General features: G+C 44.1%; 1 protein-coding gene across 2 annotated transcripts in view; it reads left to right on the top strand.

Moving 5' to 3' along the window:
• LOC147903130 (dynein regulatory complex subunit 4-like) overlaps nucleotides 1-23,590 on the top strand; it is a 71,781-nt gene extending 48,191 nt beyond the window's left edge. For both annotated transcript variants that reach the window (XM_087373303.1, XM_087373304.1), the window contains 6 exons: nucleotides 12,844-13,023; nucleotides 13,112-13,261; nucleotides 13,380-13,484; nucleotides 22,719-22,850; nucleotides 22,954-23,097; nucleotides 23,214-23,590. In XM_087373303.1, coding sequence (XP_087229429.1) covers nucleotides 12,844-13,023; nucleotides 13,112-13,261; nucleotides 13,380-13,484; nucleotides 22,719-22,850; nucleotides 22,954-23,097; nucleotides 23,214-23,312 — 810 coding nt within the window. In that variant the 3' untranslated portion in view covers nucleotides 23,313-23,590. The remainder of the gene's footprint in view (nucleotides 1-12,843; nucleotides 13,024-13,111; nucleotides 13,262-13,379; nucleotides 13,485-22,718; nucleotides 22,851-22,953; nucleotides 23,098-23,213) is intronic.
• The last annotated feature ends 1,211 nt before the right edge of the window (nucleotides 23,591-24,801 follow it).

Genomic DNA, 24,801 nt, shown 5'->3' with positions numbered 1-24,801 from the left:
TTCTTGACAAAATGACTAGCAACCCTTACGAAACCCAATACAATCTTTTCAGGGGGACATCCCAAGGTAGAGAACTCTTATTGACCACACACACAAAAATTCTAAATTGAAGATGTGGGGAAATACCTCCCTTTGATGGCATGTCTTGTCCTTTTCCTTCTTCTCTTCCAAGCTACCATAGTGTGAGGTTCATTGTCATTGGAGAGGTTCTTGGTATAGCCAATCTTGTAACTCCTTTGTTCTTTGATCTTTCTTGCATCCCATATGCCTTCAAATAGATTGAGTATGAAGAGGGTCTTACCACTTGTCATTGCAAGGGCAGTGTCTACTCTTGTACAAAGGTAAGGCTCATATGACTCATAAGGAAATACATGAATGTAAGGCAAAATATGACCATCCAAGTGCAAATAGCCTTCAACTATCATGATAGAAACTACATTCATCATTGAGTCACCTTCAAGCATCAAATAGGCTACATCATTGTTGTCAATGAAGCTCATCATCCAAACATAGACATAGTCAAACATAGTCAAACTGGACAGCAACCCAAAGATCAATCTTGAATCGATGCTAGAAGACATTATATGAGTAGATGACCAAAAGCAAAAGTGAAAACTGCTGAACAAGGAAACTTTTGACCACCTTGCCCTTTCAGAATTTTGACCTTTGACCATATATTTGACTGTTTTCCCCAAACTGAACAGTTTGAAGTTGGAGGCCTCAATTGAAGACTTCTAGAGCAGCAAACAAAGGGCTTCCTGGTGGAATGGAAGCCCTTATTGTGGAGAGTGTCCAGCATGAAGAAGAGGCGCATTTTCACGCGGCATTGTCTGTGGGAGTGTTGCCAATTCCGACTGGTTTTTGTGCCTTTTCTCCTTCTTCTGTGGACCAAATACACTCAAACTTTGTCAGCAGCTAGCTCATAACGTCGCCCAGCCTCCCCTAAGAGGGTTTTGGAAATGGTTGAGTCTACAGGCGGAATTTTGCAAAAAGTCGCTAGGTGAAGAAGCTGTTGGCACAGGCAGCAGGAGCAAAATCTTGCAAAATGCTTTGAGGTGGGAGCGTGCCCTAGGAAGGTGGTTCTACAGCTCAGAGGGTTTGGGGAATAGTTGCATGTAGAGGGAGAACAAGCTCTTGCAATTTTGGATGAGAAGAGGGCAAACTAGTGAATAAGGAGAAGGAGGTGGTAGGAGTGATGACATGGCAAAAAATGGAGGCTAGGAGCTCAAGGAGGACGTGGCTCTGATACCAAATGAAGGAACTGAAAAGAAGTCATGATGAGATCAACAATGAAGGAGAAAGAGACTTTATTCATGAGAGGAAGTTCCAATATATAGGCCAGTGATACATTGTATGTGAGCTCAAGAGAGAGCATCCCAGATCCACAAATCACTCCACTGATCTCTCTATGAATCTCATCCACTAGAACCTTGCTTCCATTCCACCAGAAAGCCCTTTGTTTGCTGCTCTAGAAGTCTTCAATTGAGGCCTCCAACTTCAAATTGTTCAGTTTGGGGTGCTCCAAGCAGGTGGGAAGCTGTGACACAGCCAGGTTGAGCATCTGTGCTAAGTCATTAACGTCCGTGGGAGGCCTCATGGGCCAATGGGACAAAATACAAAATGTCAAGAAGACTTACAACCTCTGGATAAGGCTAGAGAGTCGAGGAGTGCACATGGCATCTCAGCTCGAGGTTATCATATCACACATCTAAATTCTAGTCCATTTGAAAAACCTGGTATAAACGAGCTGTGGTAGTGGAGCTACTAAACGAGCATCCACACCAATGCAAAATGCAGAATGGTAGTACTAAGTCCTAAATACAACATGGTTGTGTCGGTGGTTGACTATATATCAATCTCATCATCATCATCATCATCAAAACATCAGGCTGGATGAGGCAATGGAGGCATGAAATCCGCGATAGAGTGCTGTCGGCCACTCAAAGGTGCAGCCCTGGCACGTCTCCTGGTCATAGCTCTGCGTCTAACCAGGGCTACTGTGACCCTTGTCGGTCGGGCTTCAACTCTAAACAGGGAGGGGATGCCCCTAAGTGTGATCTGTGTGTCAACCCTCTGTCTGAGCTGTCGGGTCACAGGCTCCGGGTCACGGTCATGTCGAGGCCTCGTCTCGTGGGGGTCCATGTGATTTGGCCGAATCCGGATCCAAAGAAACGTGGAATGTGCATCTCTTTGCTCTACTGAAATGGTCCCTAAAAGCGTGGATCTGTAAAGGAGTGCGACTCCACCTGACCGTCGAACTCCCCCTCTATCCCTCATCTCATCTCTGTAGGCAGACTCCCATGTATACCCGCTGATTACTGGTAGTGGGCACTCTGGACTCTGATGTGTCTCTGTATGAAAGACTATGTCATGACTTGTATAGGATTCCGAGAAGTTCTCTGGTTCTGCTGACCATAAGGTACCATTACAGTTCCAAATGGTGCAGGATAGGGTCTCGGATATATGAGAGAGAGAGAGAGAGAGAGAGAGAGAGAGAGAGATGTATTAACGTCTGCAGAAGCCCTCATGAGACTATGAGACAAAGTACAAATCCAAAAAAGGAGTGCACAAGGCATCTTAGCTTGAATTATTTTTTGCACATTACTAAAGTCCAATACTACTGTTACGAAGTGGCCTTCGTTACATCTTTTTTAGACTGAGAGTCTTTGGATCTAGGATTGAAGTCTTTGATGAGTGCTATACCATCTCGATAAACAGTCCATTTTCCTTCCTTTCGAGCTTCTTTTACTTTTTTTAATTTTGAATTTCTTACCTCGAGCTGAGTCGGGGTGAGCTCCTCTGAAATCCATATTCCAGTACCTCTCAGCTTGTTGGTTTGTTTGAGGACTTTATTCCTTTCCGTCTTGGTGTGAGAGAAAGAGAAATGAAGAAATTCATATTAACGTCCGTGGGAGGCCTCACGGGCCTATGGGACAAAGGGCAAAAGGTCAAAATGACTTACAACATCTGGGTAAACCAGACAGTCGATCTCTAATCAATGCCAATCCATCTCGGTAGACTGCCCATTTTCCAGCTTTGCGTGCATCTTTCACTTTGGTAAGCTCGATATCCCTTTGTGAGTTGGAGTAAGCTCCTCAGATATCCATACCCGTGTACCCTTCAGCTTGTTTGTCCGGCAGAGAATCTTTATTCTTCCTGCCCTCTCATTGAAATAAACTTGTAGCTGTTTCCCTTCTTAGTGATACAACTAATGTCATTTGCATCCCTATTAACTTGTGCTATCTCCTTCTTGAGGCATGTGATTCTTTCCTCTTCATCTCGAGGTTATTATAGCACACATCTAAAATCAGATTCTATCATAAAATGGCCTTCATTACATCAGTTTAAGACTGAGGGTCTTTGGGTTTAGATTTGAAGTCTCTAATTAATGCCCAATCCATCCCGGTAGATTGCCCATTTTCCAGCTTTGTGTGCATCCTTCACTTTATTGAGTTCAATATTCCTTTGTTTGAGCTGAGTTGGAGTTAACTCGTTAGATATCCATACCCTTCAACTTATTTGTCTATCTGAGAATCTTGACTCTTCAGCTAATATCATTTTCATCCCAATCAACTTGTGGTATCTCCTTCTTGAGACATGTGAATTTTTCCACGTGTGTATCCCTCTTCATCATTAGGGCAGCTAAAGTGTAGACTTTTCTTGTTATGTGCTATAGCTTCCTTCTCTTTGACTTCTGCGTAAAGGTCTACTTTGTTGATTCTGTTATTGGCCATGATGGCCATCTCCTTCTTGGTTAAACTAACCTGGGTGGAGATCATCTCTGTGACTGTAGAAACAAGTGTTGGCACTAATGGAGCTGTGCTACACTCTTGTAATACTTCTGCAATGATTTCCTTCTTACCATTGTTCTCCATGTCATTCAACTTTCTTCCCAAGGCTGCAAGTTGGAGCTTGAGCTCTCTAACTTCGTGCTGTAGAAAATACATATGTTCCTGTGGGTCTGAGCCGATCCTTCGCATGTAGTGCAATGTATAGGGGCTGATGTTGCTGCAATATTAGAGTAGGAGGGCTTGCTGATAGGCGTTGTGACAAAGGTCTTCACCTTCAGAAACTCTTTCGTGGACTCCATGACAGCTTGTGCATGAGTTGGAGGTCCCGTTGTTGACGCTAACACCCCAGAGTGAGCCAAGGGCTCAGCTCAGCCTGGGGCTGGGTTGGACGACGACCCCTATGCTTGTGGATCTTGTGGCGGCTCTGCTCTTGGTAATGGTGCTGTGGGTTGTTGTGGCGGCGCTACTGGTTGGTGTGGCGGCTCTGCTGGCGATAGATGGGCTATGAGGGACTATAAAGGGCTAAAGATGTAACGGGTAGAGACAGGCCATGGATGACGGACAGATGCGATGTGCACTCCTTGAAGCTCTGGTCTATCCAGATGTTGCAAGTCATTTTGACATTTTGCTTTTGTCCCATAGGCGCGTGAGGCCTCCCATGGACGTTAATATGACTTTCTTTCTCTCTCTCTCTCTCTCTGAGCACCTAATACTCTTCTGTTATTTTGCTACTCTACTATTTTGTTCACTAGCTCAGCACTTTAGCTTTCAGAGTGAGCCCTTTGCTTCAGCCCTTAGTGGCTTGTATGTGTTATCTTTTGGTTTTGCACTTTGTCTCTTAGGCGTGCGATGCCTCCTGCATCGTTAATACATCTGTCCTTTTCTCTCTCTCTCTCTCTCTCTCTCTCTCTCTCTCTCTAGCTATGGACTTTGAGTTTGTGTTTTGGATTTTTGAGTTTAGTTTAGTACAATACTCAGCAAAGGGTCTTAGTGAGCCCTTTGCCTCCAGCCCATAGCGGCTTGTATGAGCATGCGACACTCTGATATTGAACTTTGTCTCATAGGCCCGTGAGGCCTCTCTAAGACGTTAATACGTCTTTCTTACTTTCTTTTTCTCTCCCCTCCCCCAAAGAAAGCCTAGCTCCATTCTCGTTCAGCTCCTTATTAGCTTCTTCTAGTCGTTGCGACAGCCAGGGACAGTTTGCGACAACCTAGCAGATCTCCAGCTGGCAGCCCTCCCCTGACAGCTCAAAACAGTCCGCTCAGTCCAGGACACAGGGTCGTGCCGCAGTAAATGCTAACCACGTCACTAGAAAGCATCTCTCTGTCCATTAACCCTAACTGTGCTGGTGGCAGCAGCTCAGTTCGAAGCAGTTTTCAGTTCAAGAGGTAGCACATAGTTCGAAAGCAGCTCGTAGCCTCGTTTGTAATCCCCACCCCAAGGTTGGGCTGAAGCCCAACCAACTTGGGGGTTAGTTCCACCAGCGGGGTACATATAGTTTGTGCAGGCCACCATGGAGTTCCCCAAGGTAAAGGCATCGTTACCTCGACCCCGACTAGCAGGAAATCTTATTCAACTACTGCTGCTGCCCCAAATCCTGCCCTATATGCAAAGACATATCAAAGGATGAAGATCACTTTAGATCCACTGGAGCGCATTTATTATCTAGAGCTTGAATTTCGGGAGCTAAGCTCCGGCTTGCAACTCTCGGGCAAAGAGTCCATGGCATGGAGGAAAATGGAAAGCAGGAAGTCATCCATGAGGTATTACAAAGTGTAATGCATTTCCACCAACTACACAATTGCTTTCTATAGTGCAGGAAATGATCACCACTCAGGGGAAATCAATGAAGCAAGAGATGTTTGCTTTATTCACCACTCAGGTGAATAATGCTGATCTCTACATGGAAGTGAAAGAAAATGAAGTCTATGAAACAATAAGCTGATCTTACACATGCAGGCGTTGCCAAATGGCTGCTTTGGCGATTGGGGAATACACAGAAGATAAAATCAATTGGCTCAAGGCGAAGATACTGGGAGTGGAATGGGTTCCAGATGCTATTCGGGATATCCAACAAAAAAGAACACAGATACAAGTCTCTCTCAGTGACAAGGTAGCCAGGATTAAGATTCTTTGACAGACATACAAGTTGAAGGGCACAAAGATATGGATATCTAAGGAGCTCATTGCAACTTAGTTGAAGCAAAGAGCAACCGAAGCTATGAAGTGAACGAAGCTAGGAAACCAAGAAAATGGGCGGTCTACCATGAAGGACAAGCATTGATTAGGGAATTCAAATCGAAGCCCAAAGACTCTTTAGTCTTAAATTGATGTAACAAACGCCACTTAATCATAGGACTAGAAAATAGTTGTGTGCTATAATAAGCTCGAGCTGAAATGCCATGTGCACTCCTTGGCTCTTTGACACTTAGAGATGTAGTGTCTATTCTTTTTCAAGACATTAATAAATCTTTTCTGGGTGTCCAATGGGCTCCCGGGCTCTCTAGGACCTATTGGAAAAGAATAGAAACTTTACACAAGAGATTGCTCATAGGGGAATTGGGGGTTAAGGCTCAGACACCCTACCCCATGCTATTGGTTGAGATAGGTATGATACCTCTTGAAGGCGAGGCACTATGCCAATTCACGGCTTACCTCAATAAAGTTGAGAAGGTGGATGCCAGCATGATACCTCACAAGGCATTGGAAGCTACACAAACCATTGGATGGTACCAAGATGGGTTGAGATGGATAGAATTATGGGATATAACAGCTTCTGATATACCAAAGGATGCATGTGAGATCAAGGGGATAGTGACACAAAAGATGCTACAAAAATTATGGCAAAAGCTAGGGGAAAAATTGTAGTTCTAGAAACAGGAAATTAATCCAATGAATAACTACGGGATGCAAAAATACTATGGGGAAAGACGTATCAATTTTTGAAAGGCATCTAATATGCAAAATGAGAACCAGCTCACATGACCTGGAAGTGGAGAAGGGAACGTGGACAAGACCTAGGGTACCAAGAGAAGAAAGAATATGCAAAATCTAACCCACAAGGGAGTGGAAAATGAGCAGCATGTACTTCTAAGATGTCGGGCCTATGCAGACATCGGAGAAATAGATGATGAAAACAAATTCTATTAGAATAGCTAGCTACAAAGCTAGGAAGTTATATAAAAGAAGTTTTGGAACACCACAAGAAGATACATGGACTAGCACACAAGCTAGCTCAACAACTACTAGCTACATAGCAAGTCTGTAGTATTTGTCTTTCATAGTGATCACCGGTCCCATAGATCCTGAAGGGTCTCAAGAGGACTTTAATATAGTCATATCATATCATCTCTCTCTCTCTCTCTCTCTCTCTCTCTCTCTCTCTAGATTGGGGCTCCACATGGATAGACTTTTCCCCTTCTAGTACATCATCGACACGTCGTTCCTCCCACTTAGGTACCACGAGGTCAACTAGGTCATATGCGAGGACCTACTACAGCTACAGCTAACCAAGAAATGCATCAAGTACCAAGCATGAAACAGTTGTCACTATGTGACACATGGGTGTCCGAACAGCCAGCCCAATCACTATCAGTGAATCCATGCATAACAAGTGAAGAATCAGCCTCTTAAAGAAGGCCCAAATGGTGAGTGCCTTTGAGATATATGAAGACGCTTCACGGCATGCCAATGGTGCATAGAGGGTCTGTGCATATATATTTGCTCAACTGCAAGACAACATATTGAAGATCAGGTCTCGTATGGCATAAGTAAATCAAACAACCAATTGCTTGCTGATAGAGAGTGACATGACATGCACCGCTGCCATCCTCAGAAGAGAAGTGAAAACCAGGCTCTAATGGTATGGATACCGGCTTGCAATCTTCAAACTGAAAACGCTGCAAAAGCTGTCCAATATACTTGGATTGTGACATCAAAATGCCCCCCTCACTGCTAGCAAATTGGATGCCCAGATATTAGTGCAAAAGACCAAGATCAAACATGTCTTTTGCAAGTCAAGCTTAAAAGCTGCAGCATGTGTAGTCACAAGCATGTCATCTGCATAGAGCACTAAAATTAGTAAATCTGTCCCACTCTTGCAGATGTAGAGTAACCTCTATAGGGCTGTTTTGAAAGCCAAGTGTGAGTAAATGAGTATGAATTCTGGAATACCAAGCTCGAGGTGCCTGCTTCAATCCATAGAGGGCTTTCTTTAAGCAGCATACCTTGCTTTCAGAACCTTCAACCTCAAAGCTAGGAGGTTGGCCTCTTCTTGCAAATGCCCATGAAGGAAATTTGTCTTGATATCAAGCTGATGTACCTCCCAATGAAAGTGGGCAGCAAAGGCAATAACAATGCGAATAGTAGTGATCGTGGAAGTGGGGGCAAAAGTCTCCTCAAAGTCAAGGCCTTGCTGTTGAGCATAGCCCTTAGCAACAAGATGGGCTTTGTAACGGTCCACTGAACCATCAGCTTTCGGTTTAATCTTATAAACACTGATCAAGTGGAGGCATATCAAGCTTATACCAACAGATGGAGGAGGAGCAACCTCATATGTGACATCATAATGAGCATTTGACGGAAACAAAGGCATCAAGCTGTCAAAGAGATCTGGGGCATCAACAACGGGCTGTTTTTGACAGTCCAGCAAAGGCATAGTGGAGGATTCATCAAATACAACATCCCTACTGACAAAACACTTGCGTGTGCGGGGTTGGTAGAGCTTGTAGCCCTTGCTCTCTGAGCTATATCCAATAAAAATGCATTTGACAGCTTTATCATTCAACTTGGTGCGTGTCTGAGAAGGCATATAAAGTCCTCATGTGAGTAATCTTGGGCTTATGACCTGTCCAAGCCTCATAAGGTGTGATGGTCTTCAATGCCTTTGTGGGACATCTGTTCAAAATGTAATTAGTACACATAACGACATCCAACCACAACTTGTTAGGCAAGTGCTTGCCTTTCAATATACACCTAGCAATCTCCATCCACAACTTGTTAGGCAAGTGCTTGCCTTTCAACATCCACCTAGCTATTCTTTCGCTCAGCCACGGGATTTTGTTGCGGAGTATAAGGCACCGTGCACTGATGATGAATGCCACGTGAGGCAAAAAAAAAAGCAAACTCCTTTGACATATATTCACCCCCCCTGTCTGTATTAAGGTGAGCAATATGCTGCCCACTCTCATTTTGAGCCAAGGCAATAAAATGATGGAAGCATGTAGAGACTTTAGATTTGGATTTCAATGCAAAAATCCAAGTATATTTGGTAAAGTCATCAATGAATGTAACAAAATAATAGAATCCCCCAAGAGTTGCAATCCACATGGGTCCACAAACATCACTATGAACCAGATAAAGCTTGCGTGAGGCACTAACTCTCCCATCCTTGGGAAATGTAGAAAGAGGAAGATTGGCCTGCTGTTGAGCTAGCTCTTGTACTGGTTTAGGTCCATTTCTCTTTAAAGGGCAGTTTTTGACTGTGTGTGTTGAGAGCCCACACAAAAAGCATGAATTAGGAAGGTTCTTGTAGACCAGAGGCTGCTCCATATAGGCACTTCCATTCCTGTCGACTCTCACCAGGGTTTCAGGGAGCTCCTCAGCAACATCCAATCTAACACACACCTGGGGATGGCCTCTAGGATTAATGAATTGCTCCTTTTCCACATCATTCACTTGTCCTAAGCTTCTGCAAAGGTTAGGAGCTTGGTTCACTAAAGTTCTACCCATACAGGTACAAAGATGGATCTTGGCTTATCAGGGTTGAAGTCTTGGGACCAAAACTCTAGATAAAGGGGTTGATGTCTTATGGTCTAGAGAACATGGTGAAGAGCCTTCCAAGCCATATCCTCAGTTTAAACAAGAAGAACCCTTTTCTTAGAAATCTAACACTAGTGACTACAACCTTTCCTTATCCAATTGTTTCTAAGCCATCCCTCTAGAAAGGCAGTAGGAGGTCTAGGGCCAGGCAGATAACCCATTAAGGCATGTGATTCAAGCCAGTCTATAGATTGTTCAAGCCTATCTACATCCAGAAAAGTTGCCACCTTACCTTCAAAAGGGGATTTCTCCTCAGCTTCAGGCTGTTGACTCTGCGATTTATGTTGTCCTGCGTTCTTTGGTGCATTGCTTTCAACTTCTCTTCTGAGGTCTGGAGTCTTGGTTCCTCCGCCTGCGCCTGTTGACTTGGGGCTGCTTCCTGCTCCATCCTTTGATTTAGAGTTGGGGTGTCCATCCCCTGCATCTCCGACTAAATTGGGTTCATCTGGGTGGCCGGGAGAGAGGCTCTTGTTGGGCAGCGTCGGTACATTCGTTTTTTCCTGGCTCGGAATGAGCCCAATAATCTTGCCGTCGGTATTAGCACCGCCTGTCCCTCGTTCTGTTCCTCCTCCTAATGAGCTTGCTGCTCTCCAGTCCTCCCCATTGTTGGCGTTTCAGAGCCTGAAGGAGCTGTAAGTTCCTCCTGCTTTTTCATGCTCTTCTTTGCTGGCAGCGCTAGTAGCACGACGCGTGAAAGGGGGGGTGAAAAGCCCTCCTCTAAACTCCCGTACCACCCCTGCGTATGAGGGCCTTGCAACTTGTTTGGTGTCTCTATTGCCAGCGGTTGGAGAGAGAGGGCTTGCAACGAGAGTTCTTGATGGTCCATTTTCCGAAGGTGGCGAGGAAGCTATCTCTTGCAGTAGTGGAAAGTGTCAAGGATTTGTGTTCAGAACGTCATTGTCATAGAAGTCTATGTCGAATCCATGCAAAGGTGCTGTCACATCAACAGTACCATGTGAGAGAGCTAGATTTGGAGGTACTCTACCTCCACTGTCTGTCCCCATCTCTCCCTTCCTTACTCCACCGAGATGTACTTTTTTTTCTTACTTTTGAGAGATTTTGTGCAGAGAAAGGCATCAAGGGGAGCTTTCCAACATAGGCACTCCTTCAGGGAATGGAGTAGTCGAAAGAAAGAACTTGACTGTGATGGAAGATTACCCCATCTGATTATACAGGCATAGTTCGCCATGACCCCTCTCCAGGTTGATGCAATCTTTCAGACAGTGACGTTCCTCCACAGAGTCTGGGCCTTACCTCAATGGAGATTACCGAGGTTAGCATTAGAGTCCTCCAAGTGACTAGCAGAGAGCGGTGTTGATAAGGCATGGTATGCATGGATATCCACGTGGTTTGGTATTCACGGCATTCAGATGGACAGACTTCCGTCCTTTCACTACAATTTGGATGCACCACCCGAGATGATCCCATGAGATGAGATAAACCGTATCATACAGTTGGACCTCCTCCAACTCCATACATCTAGTGCTTGGGGGGGAGAGGAGTTCTCCACCAAGATCCAATTCGACCATGACCACTTCCTGAGGGTCTCAGAGCATGGTCTTGTCATCAGACCTCAGTATCTCGAGGATAGGAGAGTCTCACATGCACTAAGGGTCGCCATCGGTCAGTTGCGAGTCTCATCACATTAGCTGCGGATTGAGGCAAGGAGAGCTGCAGATACGAGAGCTCCTCACATCTCATCAGAGAGCCACTAGGTTACCTAGATATATGGAACCTGAGCATGTAGTAGGAGTGCTAGCTCTAAGCACCTGATACTTCTTTGTTATTTTGCTTTTGCTACTCTAGTATTTGGACACTTGATTCACTAGTTTAGCACTTAAGCTTTCAGCAATGAAATTATGATATTAAAAAAACCCATGTTTGGAAACTCCATCCTTTTTTTAAAACTTACCAAACGTTTGGAACCTCCAGACATTTGATTGTAACTATGGTACACACGGACATGCTCAATGAGCTTCCTAAATCACAGACTGTAGATTGGGAGGGGGATTCCAACTATAAGACTGACTCACAAAGATGCATAAAAGCGTTAGTGTGTGTGTGTGTTCTTGAGAATGGGTCAGTTATGTACATCTACAAACAATGACCCTTTTGAGAAGCTCCTTTTCTGAGTTTGTGTTTGTAAGTCAGGATAATTTTGCCAATCCATTATTTGTGAGCCTGTCCACTCATGGCCTGTGTCTAAAATACAAGGATTTCAGATGACATTGATCCCAGTGCTGGAAGAAATGCCACAAAATGTTCAGCTCTTCGAATACATGGTAAGGCTGTCTAGTGGCAATATTGCATTGGGCATCTCAAGATGAAATGATCTTAGACTCAATGTCTAGTAAGTAGACAAGACTGGACATATGCTCCTCTCAAGGAGCAATTGTAGATCCCTCAATCTCAGTGACAAACTGAGGTCGAGGGATTTTCTTTGTGCCTACAGCTTGGAACGCCTCTTTCATGTACCTCTTGTATATCTCTCAATGTCCGTGGCAAAAAGAGAGTGAGAAATTTTCTTTGTGCCTACAGCAAGGATTGCTTCTTTGTTGGTAATAACTTTGCCCACCTTGGCACCATACTTGTGAGCCTTTGACCCATGAGGTGTTCCAGCTAGACTTTGTCACTTTCCTGCCAGCTATTAGACCATGCTTATCTGCAGGGTAATGTCACCTCCTTAAGCCCCACTACCTGGACTTTTGGCCGTGGTCACACTATGTCCCAATGCTCTCTGCAGGGGAAAGCATGATAGAAGATTGGATGAGTGGGCGCAGGAATAAGGAAAAGGGACACGGGAAATGAGGTTAGAAGGGAGTGGGGACCAATTAGCTCGCTCCAAATAACATTGCCATTGCACTCCATTTTACAAGTGGGACTAGGGGCTCGTAGAGGTCAATTTGATGAGGGTGCATGGTAATCAATGCTGCTGTACTAGTCATAATATTGTAGAATGTTGCCTATGTGGCTTGATAATTGATGCAGAGAGTGCTTCACGTCTTCTTCTAAATACTAATATTTTACGCAAGGTAAATTGTTATGGAGTCCATTATTTCCTTTGAGCAAACTTTTTTGAACATGTTGAATTGAAATACCGAGCACAATGCTACATCAAAATGAGTAACTTTAGAGTGCTACTCTAATCAGTAGATAGCACGCATAGCAGATTATCTCAGTCTAAGTAATCTTCTTGCAGGACCGATTTAAAGTAATTTTTATAATTTACAGATCAAGTCTATAAGAGATGATTGTGAGCTTCGACGCAAGCAGGAGGTGCATGAGGTTGAAGAGAGGAAAAATACTCATATAAATGAACTGATGAAAAAACATGAGAAGGCTTTTACAGAGATCAAATGCTACTACAATGATATCACTCAGAATAACTTGGACCTTATCAAGACCCTGAAGGTGCTTATTCTTCAAGACTAGGAGCAATAAGGACTGCTTATTAGGGTCATCGACACATTGCTGACTTTCATTTTACTGCAACATATAGGAAGACGTTACAGATATGAAAAAAAAGGAAGCTGCTAATGAGAAGTTGATGTATGATATTGCACAAGAGAACAAAAGGTTGACGGAGCCACTAACGAGGGCCCTAAAAGAGGTGGAGAGTCTAAAGAAGCAATTGGCAAACTATGAAAAGGTATTCTTGCTTCTTTTTTTCACATGCTAGCAGTAATTTTATGCCCAAAGGTATTCTTGTTTCTTTTTGTCACATGCTAGCAGTAATATCCTAATGGGGTGGTCATATTTGCATGAAGGACAAATTATCTTTGCAACAAGCTAGATCCGCACTCTTAGAAAGCTCAAAGCAACTTAAAACCCTAGAGTTTGAAAAAGGAGCTCTCCAGCAAAGATTTGATGAGGTACTCTCATGTTTCTACTTTAATGAGTAATTACCATGGGACGCTTTTGCTAAGCACCCTTTTTTTTGTGATTTTAGTCTTTTGATGTACTTGTGGGTTTGGAACAGCCTGGATTTTTCTGAAAGAGCAATGAAATTGTATTTTTTTGATTTTCTGTGTTCCTAGCTATGCTTGATGGAGGTCACTTTCAGTAGAGATTATGGTATGGCTTTGGCGGGTAACATGTTCAGTGTGGGAATATGTTTTTGGTTTCTCTAGGAGATATGTCACATGCAGGCAGTGGTTGCTAGGCAGATGGCACATCGTTGGTACACGGGAATCCATTCTTGGAATGGGAAGGATCCCTGGAACCGAGAGTGGGACAGTACAGGTGTGACTGCCATAGCGTTTGCTTTGTTGTGATGCTAGTTCTCTTATGGGAAACAAGTTGATGTATTGGGATATGTGCGACCCATAGGGTGAGAGACTATTGGTCATGGCAGTCCTAAACAGAGGAGAAAGCTTATGTGTGCTTTCTTTTTCTGCTTTGAGCAGATAGTTAACTTTTTGGGCATTAGTGATAGCTATGGGGAACCGTGTGGCCAAGTGTGGTTACTAGTAACAGTTCCAGGCTGTTTGGGAGTAGGGATGAAGTGGAAGGGAAAGAAGAGGAGGAAGAGGGCTGCTGGCGAAACCAAGCACAAACTCTAGCATTTTCAGCAAGTAAGGCACGAGATTCGAAAATGATCTGACCAATCATCAATCTCCATCCCGCTAACAGCTAGGGGGATGGGAGCAACCTCATCAATCTCCTTCTCGGTAACAGCTGGGGGATAGGAGCAACCTCATCAGCACAAGAAACAAGGACAGGAATATCTCTTGCCTGTAGCAGGTGTCCGTGGCACCAACAATAGTCTCATGAAGGGTAATTGGCTCACTAACTCTGACTGGCACCCACGAGGGACGACTCGAGCAGGATGTGCTGAAGGTCGTGGACGCGCTGAAGAAGAAGGACTAGGACGAGAGGCCGAAGGTCCTGGGCGTGAAGTAGAAGGTCTAGCAGTGCGGGAAGCAGGATGTGCAGTGGGTCGTGAGGTACGTCCATGGGGCGCTACACCCGTGGACCTTTTAGGCCTTTTCTTCTTCCTTGGGCAATCTCTGGTGAAGTGCCCAGGGGTCTTGCGAATCCTGCACTGATCTTGTCTCCTTGCAATCTCTACTCTTTGTTTGAAGAAAGAGCCATCCGGACGCTGAAGCATGATGTGGTCATCCGTGATGCTAGGGTCAGAGACAATGATCCTAACCCGTGGTACCCCATCCGACCTAATTGCCTTTGCTGCCGAAGAAGGCATCCCAGGGAGAGGAGGAATTTCAGTGACCAACCCAAAAGCGGCTCCAATGGAGTGTAGGAGTCAATGGCACACTTGAGGAAGGCCAGGGAGTCTAATGAAAAGTGAAGTCAACTGGCTGTCCTCCCCCACAGGGTCAAACCCCAATGAGAAAGGCGTCAAAAAGATCCTCCTAGAGCTCAATGCTAAAGGACTAGCTTGAAGCACTGTACCTGTTGCATCCGGGGAGTGAGCGAGCACTGGAACATTTGACTTCACCAGAGGCACAACGGATCTCACGTCGAGTGACACGGCATAAGAAGCGGGCTTTCCTGATGCACATGATGGATGAGGTGATCAGTTCCTTTTGCGGAGGAGATCCTACTACGGGATGGGGGCTCTTGTCAGAAGGGAAGTCACCCATTCCCATCACCGATCCCGCAATCTGGCACACATATGCTTGCTCTCTATATGATGTCCCAGGTTAGGCACCACCCGATTTGTCCTCTATGCCCAGACCCACCACATGTCATTTGTTTACTTCACAGAATGTGCGAGCTGTCCTTCTCCGGCTTCATAACCGACGATCACCAGATAACGAGCGGCTACGCACTGAGCATTTTACGCATGGGGAAGAGATCTTGACCCCGATCTTAGCACAATTGTTCAACCATGCCATATGCCATGGCTTTCCACCTACCTAGAGTACCACCACCATAGTTACCGATACACAAGGCAGGTGATCCCATGGGCACTGGGAACTACCACACTGTTATGATTGGCCACACTTTGGCTAAGATATATGGGTCGGTACTAGAGAGGGAGATCAGCAGCCACACAGAGGATCACGGGCAGCGGGCACTTGGGCAGGCAGGATTTCGGAGACAACACTCCACCCTGGATCACATTTTCACCTTGAGGGCTATTATTGAGGAGGCGAAATCCAGGCATAAGAAAGTCTACACTTGCTTCGTAGACTTCCGTAAGGCATTTGATATTGTCCCACGCTCTCGCTCGATCAGGATGTCACAAGAGCTACAGCTTACAGAGATCATGATTTAGGGGGTCATGAGTCTGTCAGAGGGAGGGTACGTGCCCCAGGAGGCCTATCAGACTGGGTTGAGAGCAACTATCGGAGTAAAGCAAGGTTGCCCCCTATCACCGACTGTTTTCGAGCTCTATATCGACGAGATTACTTCTTTTGTCGATCGGCTAGGTGGAGAGAGTTCACTCCTGGCTGACCAAATGATGTAGATACCGCTGATGACATAGTCCTCATATCATCCTCAGGAGAGGGACTGCATAAACATCTAGAGGCTTTGGAGATGTTCTGCAGGGAGAGAGACTTGACAATTAAGCTTAGGAAGACCAAGGTTATGATCTTCAACACCTCGCGGGCAGCATCTCGTTATCATAACTTGTTGAGATGTGCAGTCCTATACATATTTGGGGTTAGTGTTCTTGGACCAGGTTTCACGATGATCCATGCGGGTGCGGCACGACTTACACGAGGACGGGCCGACTAGAGAGGCGATGCTTCTAGGCACACTTCTAGGACCCCCCAATGAAGGGTTGGCTCTTTGACACACTGATGAGACCGATTGCGATGTATGCAACACCTTTCCGGGAGTGATATTTCAGCGACTAAGTGGAAGAGATTTGAGAGGCTACAGGTGACCATGGGATCCAGGATGATTCGGAGTAAACCCTTAGTCCCCCATCAGATTATATAGGCAGAGTTTGCCATGACCCCTCTCCAGGTTGATGCCATCTTTCAGACAGTGATATTGCTCCACGGCGTTTGGGCCTTACCCCAGTGGAGACTATCGAGAATAGCATTAGAGTCCTCCAGGCGACTAGCAAAGAGTGGTGTTGACACGGCGTGGTATGCACGGATATCCATGTGGTTTGGTAGTCATGGCATTTAGATGGAGAGAGTTCCCCCCTGTCAGTACAGTCTGGACGCACCACGCGAGATGATCTCACGAGATGAGATCAACCGTATCATACGGTTGGAACTCCTTCAGCTCCATACATCTTGGGCTTGGGGGGTAGAGGAGTTCTCCACCAAGATCCAGTTCTACCATGATCACTTCATGAGGATCTCAGAGCACGGTCTTGTCAGACCTCAGTATCTCGAGGACAAGAGAGTCTCACATGCACTGAGGATCGCCATTGGTTAGTTACGAGTCTCACCACATCAGCTGCGGATTGAGGTAGGGAAATTTGCAAGCATACCCAGAGAGCAGAAGACTTGCACAATATGCCAGATGGAGGAGATTGAGACGGAGGAGCATTTTCTATGTGTCTGCCCAGTCTACTATGAGATCTGGGGACGATATCACTACCTCTTTTAGAAGGGACATGGCTTTACATGGCTGATACATTTTTATGATCAGGTCTGTGTTGGGCTCTACTTGCTTGAGATGCGTCGACAAGAGACACATTGATGCGACAGGCTAGAGAGCAGCATGGACTGATGCCACAGGTCACCGTCGAGAGATCACAGACTTTTGTTACAAACTTCTATGCATCTGAGTCAGCTGCCGGTGTGGTTGAGGGAGAGGAGCTTGATGAGATGAGAGCATCAAGGATCAGCAGTAGGAGCGTCCACCACGATGTTGCAAGACGAGGGACACACACTCCTCGTGCGACTCGGAGAGAGACCAGAGCACGCATGATCGAGATCCGGTCTATCTCTTCTTCGAGGTGACCGATAGAGACGAGGCATCACCCTTGACGTAGCCCACCGGATCCAAAGATCGAGGAGACCACGCCCTCCCCCATGTCGCGAGACAGCTCGACAGACACAGATACGAGTGTTTCTCACATCTCATTAGAGTGCCACCAGGTTACCTGGATATGTGGAACTTGAGCATGTACTAGGAGTGCTAGCCCTGAGCACCTGACACTCTTCTGTTACTCTGCTACTCTAGTATTTTGTTCACTAGTTTAGCACTTTAGCTTTCAGTTTTTCAGTTTTCAGTTTTCAGCAAGGGTCTTAGTGGACCCTTTGCTTCAGCCCTCAGTGGCTTGTATGAGGTACCTTTTGGATTTGTACTTTGTCTCATAGCCGGCGAGGCCTCTTGCAGATGTTAAGACATCTTTCTTTCTTTCTTCTCTCTCTCTCTCTCTCTCTCACACACACACACACACACACACACACACACACACACGTTCTTTCACCTTTGCAAGTGCCGAGAATTGTAAACACCGTGCTTATATATTGGAAAAAGAATGAATCTTAAGTTTGAAGAGAGTTGAAATAGTGTGATCTTGAACAACTACTATTGTAGGTGAAGGCGCGGCATGCTGCAAACACTTGTCTTCTCAAGTGTTAATATAACTAAAAGAGCTATGTGTAGTTGTTACTGTAGTGTATTTACAGGGCAATGTATGCCATGTACTGTAGGGTACAACGTATGTCATTATGTAGAAGGGCTACCGTATCTTAAGATTTGTAGTGTGGGTGACAACATGATTCACATGTGGTAGTATTGCAGAAAGTGTAGTGTACACATGTAGCTTACTTATATGTATACTCCTTAGTAGTAAAGAGTAATTTAATGGAAAACTGGACGGTGGTAGAGATAGCCAAAAAGTGTATTGAAGGTAAAAGTGTATTGTAGGGACACTGAATACAGATGCAACTATATGACAGACAAGAAAGACTTCATTTTCAATCGTGATTTTGCATCTGATGATTCTTGTTTCCTTTTTTCTTTTTGGAAAATGAGCTTATGCTTTGAAATCATTACAAGATCTGCTATTCGCGAGGGTGCTGATGAAAAAGGAAAACCAGGTGTTAGCAGCCTGCATCTCAGGGTCACAGCTCACTGCCTACTGTAATCCTAAAGCAGGCCCTAACAGCCAGTGTGATGGACTATACAACCAGCAGATTCCTCAATCTGTGTGAATACCGAATAAGCTTATGCTTTGAAGTCATTACAAGATCTGCTATTCGCGAGGGTGCTGACGAAAAAAGAAAACCAGGTGTTAGCAGCTTGCATCTCAGGGTCACAGCTCACTGCCTACTGTAATCCTAAAGCAGGTCCTAACAGCCAGTGTGATGGACTATACAACCAGCAGATTCCTCAATCTGTGTGAATACCGAATGTTCCTGCAGGCCAAGCCTTGTAATTTTTAGAGCCCTCGATGCCAAACTCCTGGACCAAGCACAAGGTAGATGATGTCCAGCCAGACATTAACTACGCTAGCTGTGGGTTCCCCTCATCATGAAGCTGTATATGCGAGGTTGCGATACTAACCAATTTCTAAGACATCATTCTCACATAGGCAACATAGGTGTATGTGGAGATTGAAGAGAGCTGCATGATCTCTTGGTGTACCATCAAGTCCCCCACTAACCAAATATGGTAGGGGGCTGCCTCGGACTGGAGCAATGGACTATCCCCTAGGTGGGCACACAATGTGATCAGCTGTGAGATAATCTTGAGTGCGCATTTCCAAATATCTTGGGCCCAAGGAAGTATCATGAGTAATGCTAGATCAACTCTTGAACCCTACAATGCACCAGTGGCATGTACCTTCTCTTCCCCATCTAGCATAGCCACAAGCTAAGAACAAGTCCTCCATGTGCCACCAGCTAGGAAAAATAGTTGTTCTACTTTTGCTGGTGGCTGGAACAAAGCCATTTCTAGAGTTTGGAGTGAATGTCAATCAGGACCTGCTGCTAAGGCCAGTGTCACTCACACGAGGGGTCCATGGAGAGGCTGCCAGCTGAAGTCATGTGTCAATGCAACTGTAGTAGGAGGAAATTGGGCTGGACTGCACCATCTTCTCAAGCCAAAAACCACTCTCCAAGGTTTTATTGCATCTCCAAGGGAGTATGGACCTTTCATAGCTAGAGCCTGTTGTGTACGGTATCGGTGGACGAGTGACTGAATGCTTGCCTTGTTGTCCAATGCCTTTAATCCTCTGTCATAGTGTCGTATTGAGAGTATGGTCATTGGTGCGGAGGCTTTGGATGAAGTACCCCCCCCATCCCCTATCATGAAGTACAAGGGGAAGTTGTGCAATCGGTTGTTGTAATTGCTCTTGACTACGAGGACAACTCTAGTATAGAGAAGTGACTCACAAGGCAGATCCACTTGCTTGGTAATTTATTTATTGCGCGCATATTATTCATTTATTTATTTGCAATTTCAAGTTATTTACATTAGGATGTTTGCCAAATTGTAGGGATATGTTAATAATTCTGGTGTTCAGTTAGGTACTAGTTGGCTAGGGTCTAGCATTTGAGGTTGGACCCCTAGTGCAGGGGTTACAGGTGTGAGTGTCCCATAAGCATAGAGTTGTGCACTAAGTGGAGGATGTATAAGCAGATATCCCAAAGATCATGCATTCTATTGCATGCTTGTGTCCTCGCTTTGCCAAGCTCTCCACCCTGTCTGTGTTTCGCAAAAGTCAATCAACAGGGATAGCTGTGCCAATCTGTAAGATACGTCTGGCCCAGAAGTCCTAGGTGATGATGTGCTGCCCCAGAAAAGGCAGCTCTTTGAAGACTCTAGGTGCCCACTATCGAGGCTATTCCTCTCTCCCATTGGGCCACTGTAGGTTTCCCGAGACACCAAGTGAATGCCCTAAGTCATCAACAAAATACTTATTCCACATAATGGTCTGCCCCTCTCATCCTGAGTCTGGGGGTGAACCCATGAGAGGGAGACTTGTATCTATCAGTGAAAATCTATCTCATGCTTGGGAGCCAACCACTGCCTCTATGGGGAGTGCAGCCTTGAACCTACTCAGTGAAGCAGTCTTTGCGAGGAAGGAGTCCTCTGATTACCAACTCACCTGGCAAGGCTCCAAGGCTCTGCTAGGAAGGAGTCCTTATCACCAAAGTAAAGAGGGAATTGCCTAGATGGTATTGTAAGACTGTCAAAGAAGATGTTATGCTTGATCAAGGTGAAACTAGCAAGCAAGGCGTCTGTAGATCAGCTCCCAAAATAAGTAGCAACAACACAAGTAAGCATGTCGCTTTGCACCCATGGGTTTCATGATGAATGCAAGGGAACCTCAAGGCCTTGATGTGTGCATGCAATAAGACGTTGAAAATGGATACAGCAATGAGATTACACAAAAATTATAAAGAATGACACTCTTGGCTATCAGGAGAAAAGAAACCCAGTGCTGTAAATACGTAGACAGCGTAAAGAATAAGATGGACGGGCATGCTACACAATGTTAGTGTAGATGTATACAGATCTCAGCTGCTTAACAGCAGCTGATGAAATCAAGAGATGGATGGCAAATTATTTAATCAGTCAGTTGCCTTATAGGCTTGATCACCACCAGGTCAGACATCTCATAAGCAGTTATTACAATGAGCCCATTTACAACTTTTCCAAAGAAAACACTCTGGATGGCAGCACAAAGAGGATACTTCGACATCTTTATAATACATGGCAATATACCAGCATGGATGAAGTGGATTGGTTGGCTATGCAGATGCAAACTGGACTGTGAGCATAGATGATCATAAAGTCACATCAGGCTTTGTACTTAGCCTGTGGCAGTGGGGATATATTGTCGAGAAATTAGAAGGAACCCAGAAATTAGAAGCAACCTATTGTTGCTGATAGAAGCAAGTATAAAGTGCAACCAATGCTCCGTGTGAGCTGATGTCTTACTCAAGGAGTTGGAGCTTCTGCAAGACCCACTATTATCCTTTTTGACAATGTTAATTATACGCAACCAGCAAATAATCACGTCTTCCAAGTTCCATGCTTGAGATACATCATCATTTCGTACAAGGAAAATGAAGTGCAGAGATTGACCTAGTTTGGTAAAACACTGTGGAGTAGGTAGAAAGTGTATTCACAATGATGCTGAGCAGAGACAAGGTAGAGATATTCAGAGATCATCTTGGAGTCCAACAATACGAAAGAAATATGTTGGAATCCGTAGTTTTGATTTCTCATGTACATGTACAGTTGTGTCTTGTCACTCTATGGCATGCACCATAGTAATCCCATTACAATTGTTGTACATTAATTGTTGTACATTATGCAAATCACGTAGGTTTACATGGCTGATGGAGGTTGCCTCTACTTTACCACTACAAGGATGTGCGAGGTGATGTCAGTTGCAGTCTATAGGGAAGTGCAACTATCATGTCTCATTTGAGAAATCCTTGTGAATCTAATAACACATATCCAGGGGCCCACTGTGCACCCACTTCTAATAGCCACTAAGGGGATATGGTGCTGCTCACAATAACCGCTAAGTTATGGTGCTCCCAGGTAATTAGGGGATAATAGCCATAACGTTATGTGCTACCAGGTAACATGGGCATAGTAGCCAATAACGTAGATATCTTAGTTGGTTTTTGGATGGACTGCATCTACAAACTCAGTTGTTTTTGGGAGAGCTGCAACGTTTCATCCTAGATAGTGCACAATTCATGAATGCTAACAGATTTTCTGGACTTGGAATCGGTCACTCCTGGAACTACTATCCTGATAGGCGGCTACAAATGGGACATCTATCTTTTGTACAACGAGTTGATTATCTCCCAATGTTTTGTGTTTCACAAACGTCTATTTTTCAAGTATGAAAGTTATCAGCAATGTTATAAAACATCCATAGGCCTTTTACAAACAATGCATCTCACAAATAAGTGTTTTAATGTGTCTGCTTTCTGGCACTCTGAGTTATTACATCACATACCCTTTCCAACTATCTTATGAGTAGCAAATTGTAGTTGAGGTTGTGAGCCGTAGTGCAAAACTTTGCTCATTGTAGATGTTTCTGAGTTTTTCTTAGTCCACAGCTCAATGCATGTTGCAAAATTGCATCTCTTCAAGTAAATGAATTTGTTTTCTACATTCAGCAATACTTTAAAGATTTAAACTATGTTTTGTGTTTCCCACCTAATGTATTGTTTTAATGCATTGGCACAAAATAGGTGAAAGATGAACGAGATGAGATGTACAAACGGTTCGAGAATGGTGTCTTTGAGATACAGCAGAAATGTGAACTAAAGAACCTTGTATTTCAAAGAAAGGTTCAAGTGTTGGAAGAAAATCTAGAAAAGAAGGTAAGCTTTCCAAATATTTAGAGCTATTGCAACTGATCTTCTAGAGCTAGAGACTTAAGGGCAATGTCATTTTAAATTTCTTACTTTTTTTTTGGTTAAAAAGGATGCCCAACTTGGAGAGGTAATGGTCATGGCAAATAGGGATCCAAATGTGATCCAGCATGCTAAAGATACTGTTGAGCGCATGCTTGACTTTAAAAACAAAGAAATCAAGCAACTCCGCTACGATTTTGGGAAGATAAGCAAGGCACTTGCATCCTCTCTTGTCGATTTCATAATATTTCTTGCATTTGTTCACAATTGCAATTCATTTTTATCCTTAGTCAAGGCAACACTTTAAATGATTTGAATGTGTGTTGATAGGCCTACAAAGATATATTAAATGCTTTCAAGACAAAGCTTGCACAATATGGGATACCTTTAGAAGAGATGGGATTACCATACTACATGTCCACATTTTGAACAAGGCATGGCGCATGTGGTTCGAGGGACCTTTAAACCTCAACTTGATAATATTTTCTACGACATATCATTGCTTCCACATTCTTGCATGCACATCATGATAAAGAAAGGTTACGTGTTACAATTTAATGTGCTTTCCATCACTTTGGCATTCAGTCTTAGTGTGAACGACAAGTTAGTTTTCAAGTATTGAAAACTATGGCATGGCTACACTCCTAGCCACATTAGATCTGAATTTGGCATCGACAGTTGTATAAATTTCAATGATATTTTATTTTTTATCAATGTTTCATGTGAAAAGGTCAATTTAGGTAATTCACTGCAATGGCTACAGCAAACTAACTCAAGGAACAAGAGGCCATACTTCTCAAAGTGCATGCAAATTGTTGTAGCGTCACAATTTCGTTGCATTAGATTATGATCAGTACCTTAAGGCAATAAGATTGCATGTCTCTTATGGAATTACCTCACTTACAAATTTGCAGCTATGAAAAGACCTATAGACAAACTTAAAGCCATGTACATGTTAGTATATTGAAACTAGGAACTGATCAATTGAAGATGTGATGTGTGTGGTCTACTTATGGTAAATCGTTATGAGCGCTTAAAATTGCATAAGAGAGAACATTAATCTGTGTTGTTATTGGAATCTCCAAGGTATCTGCATTCCATTGGTGCCTCAGTTTTAGTGTTTGTTGCATCCATGCCACCCTCTTTGGCATTGTTGCCCATTTGGGCACCACCTATGAACATTTCTTTAGTTGTGGTCAATGTCTTTGCAAGTGGTTGATCTATAAAATTGTATTTTACTCCAAAGATTGTGTTCGCATTTGTGTACCATGTAGACCATTTTGCTTTTGAACTTGTAGTTAGTTTACTTCCTTATAGATAGCTTTCTTTCTTTCTTTTAGTTTGACAGATTTATCGTTTCTTGTAGAGAACAAAGAAACATCTTTCTTTCTTTCTTTCAACTCTTGTAGAACAAAGGAAGAATGAACAAGTCGATCCACCAAATTGGAGATTTCTTCATTGGTATGTTCCATAGTGAAGTACAGAAGCTTGTTTCGAAGGTAGTTAGCATCACTTGTTGTTCATAGGCTTAGCCTCAAAAGGAGAAAAAGCCGTGCTTCTAGACACCTTTGTGCCCCCTTGTTTAGTGCATGCTTAAAAGCTACTCATAAGTGGTACATTATGCCTACATACTATGCTACAATCCAATAGCACTCAAAATGTCCTCAGTATCAAATAGCCATCCCTTCGTCTTGGGGTCTTGGAAGTATACCTTTAAACATTGTGGGCTAAAGATCCTTGTGGTCGTGTAAGCAATGCCTTAGCTGCATAAATCATCATGAAAATTGGTCCCTTGAAAACTACCCCGAGGAAAGTATGACTACACACTCTCCACTGGCTCTCCTCGATGAGTGAGGTGTTGTCGGGCTGTGGCTGTGGCTACTTTGCAAGGGAGCTACAACCACGCAAAACAACGGCT

Source organism: Dipteris shenzhenensis, chromosome 4, assembly GCF_047967505.1.
Source record: "Dipteris shenzhenensis isolate YYH24624 ecotype China chromosome 4, Dip_SZ_1.0, whole genome shotgun sequence".
Classification (NCBI taxonomy): domain Eukaryota; kingdom Viridiplantae; phylum Streptophyta; class Polypodiopsida; order Gleicheniales; family Dipteridaceae; genus Dipteris; species Dipteris shenzhenensis.
The sequence above is the reverse complement of the archived record's forward strand: the minus strand, read 5'-3'. Positions and strand labels throughout refer to the sequence as shown.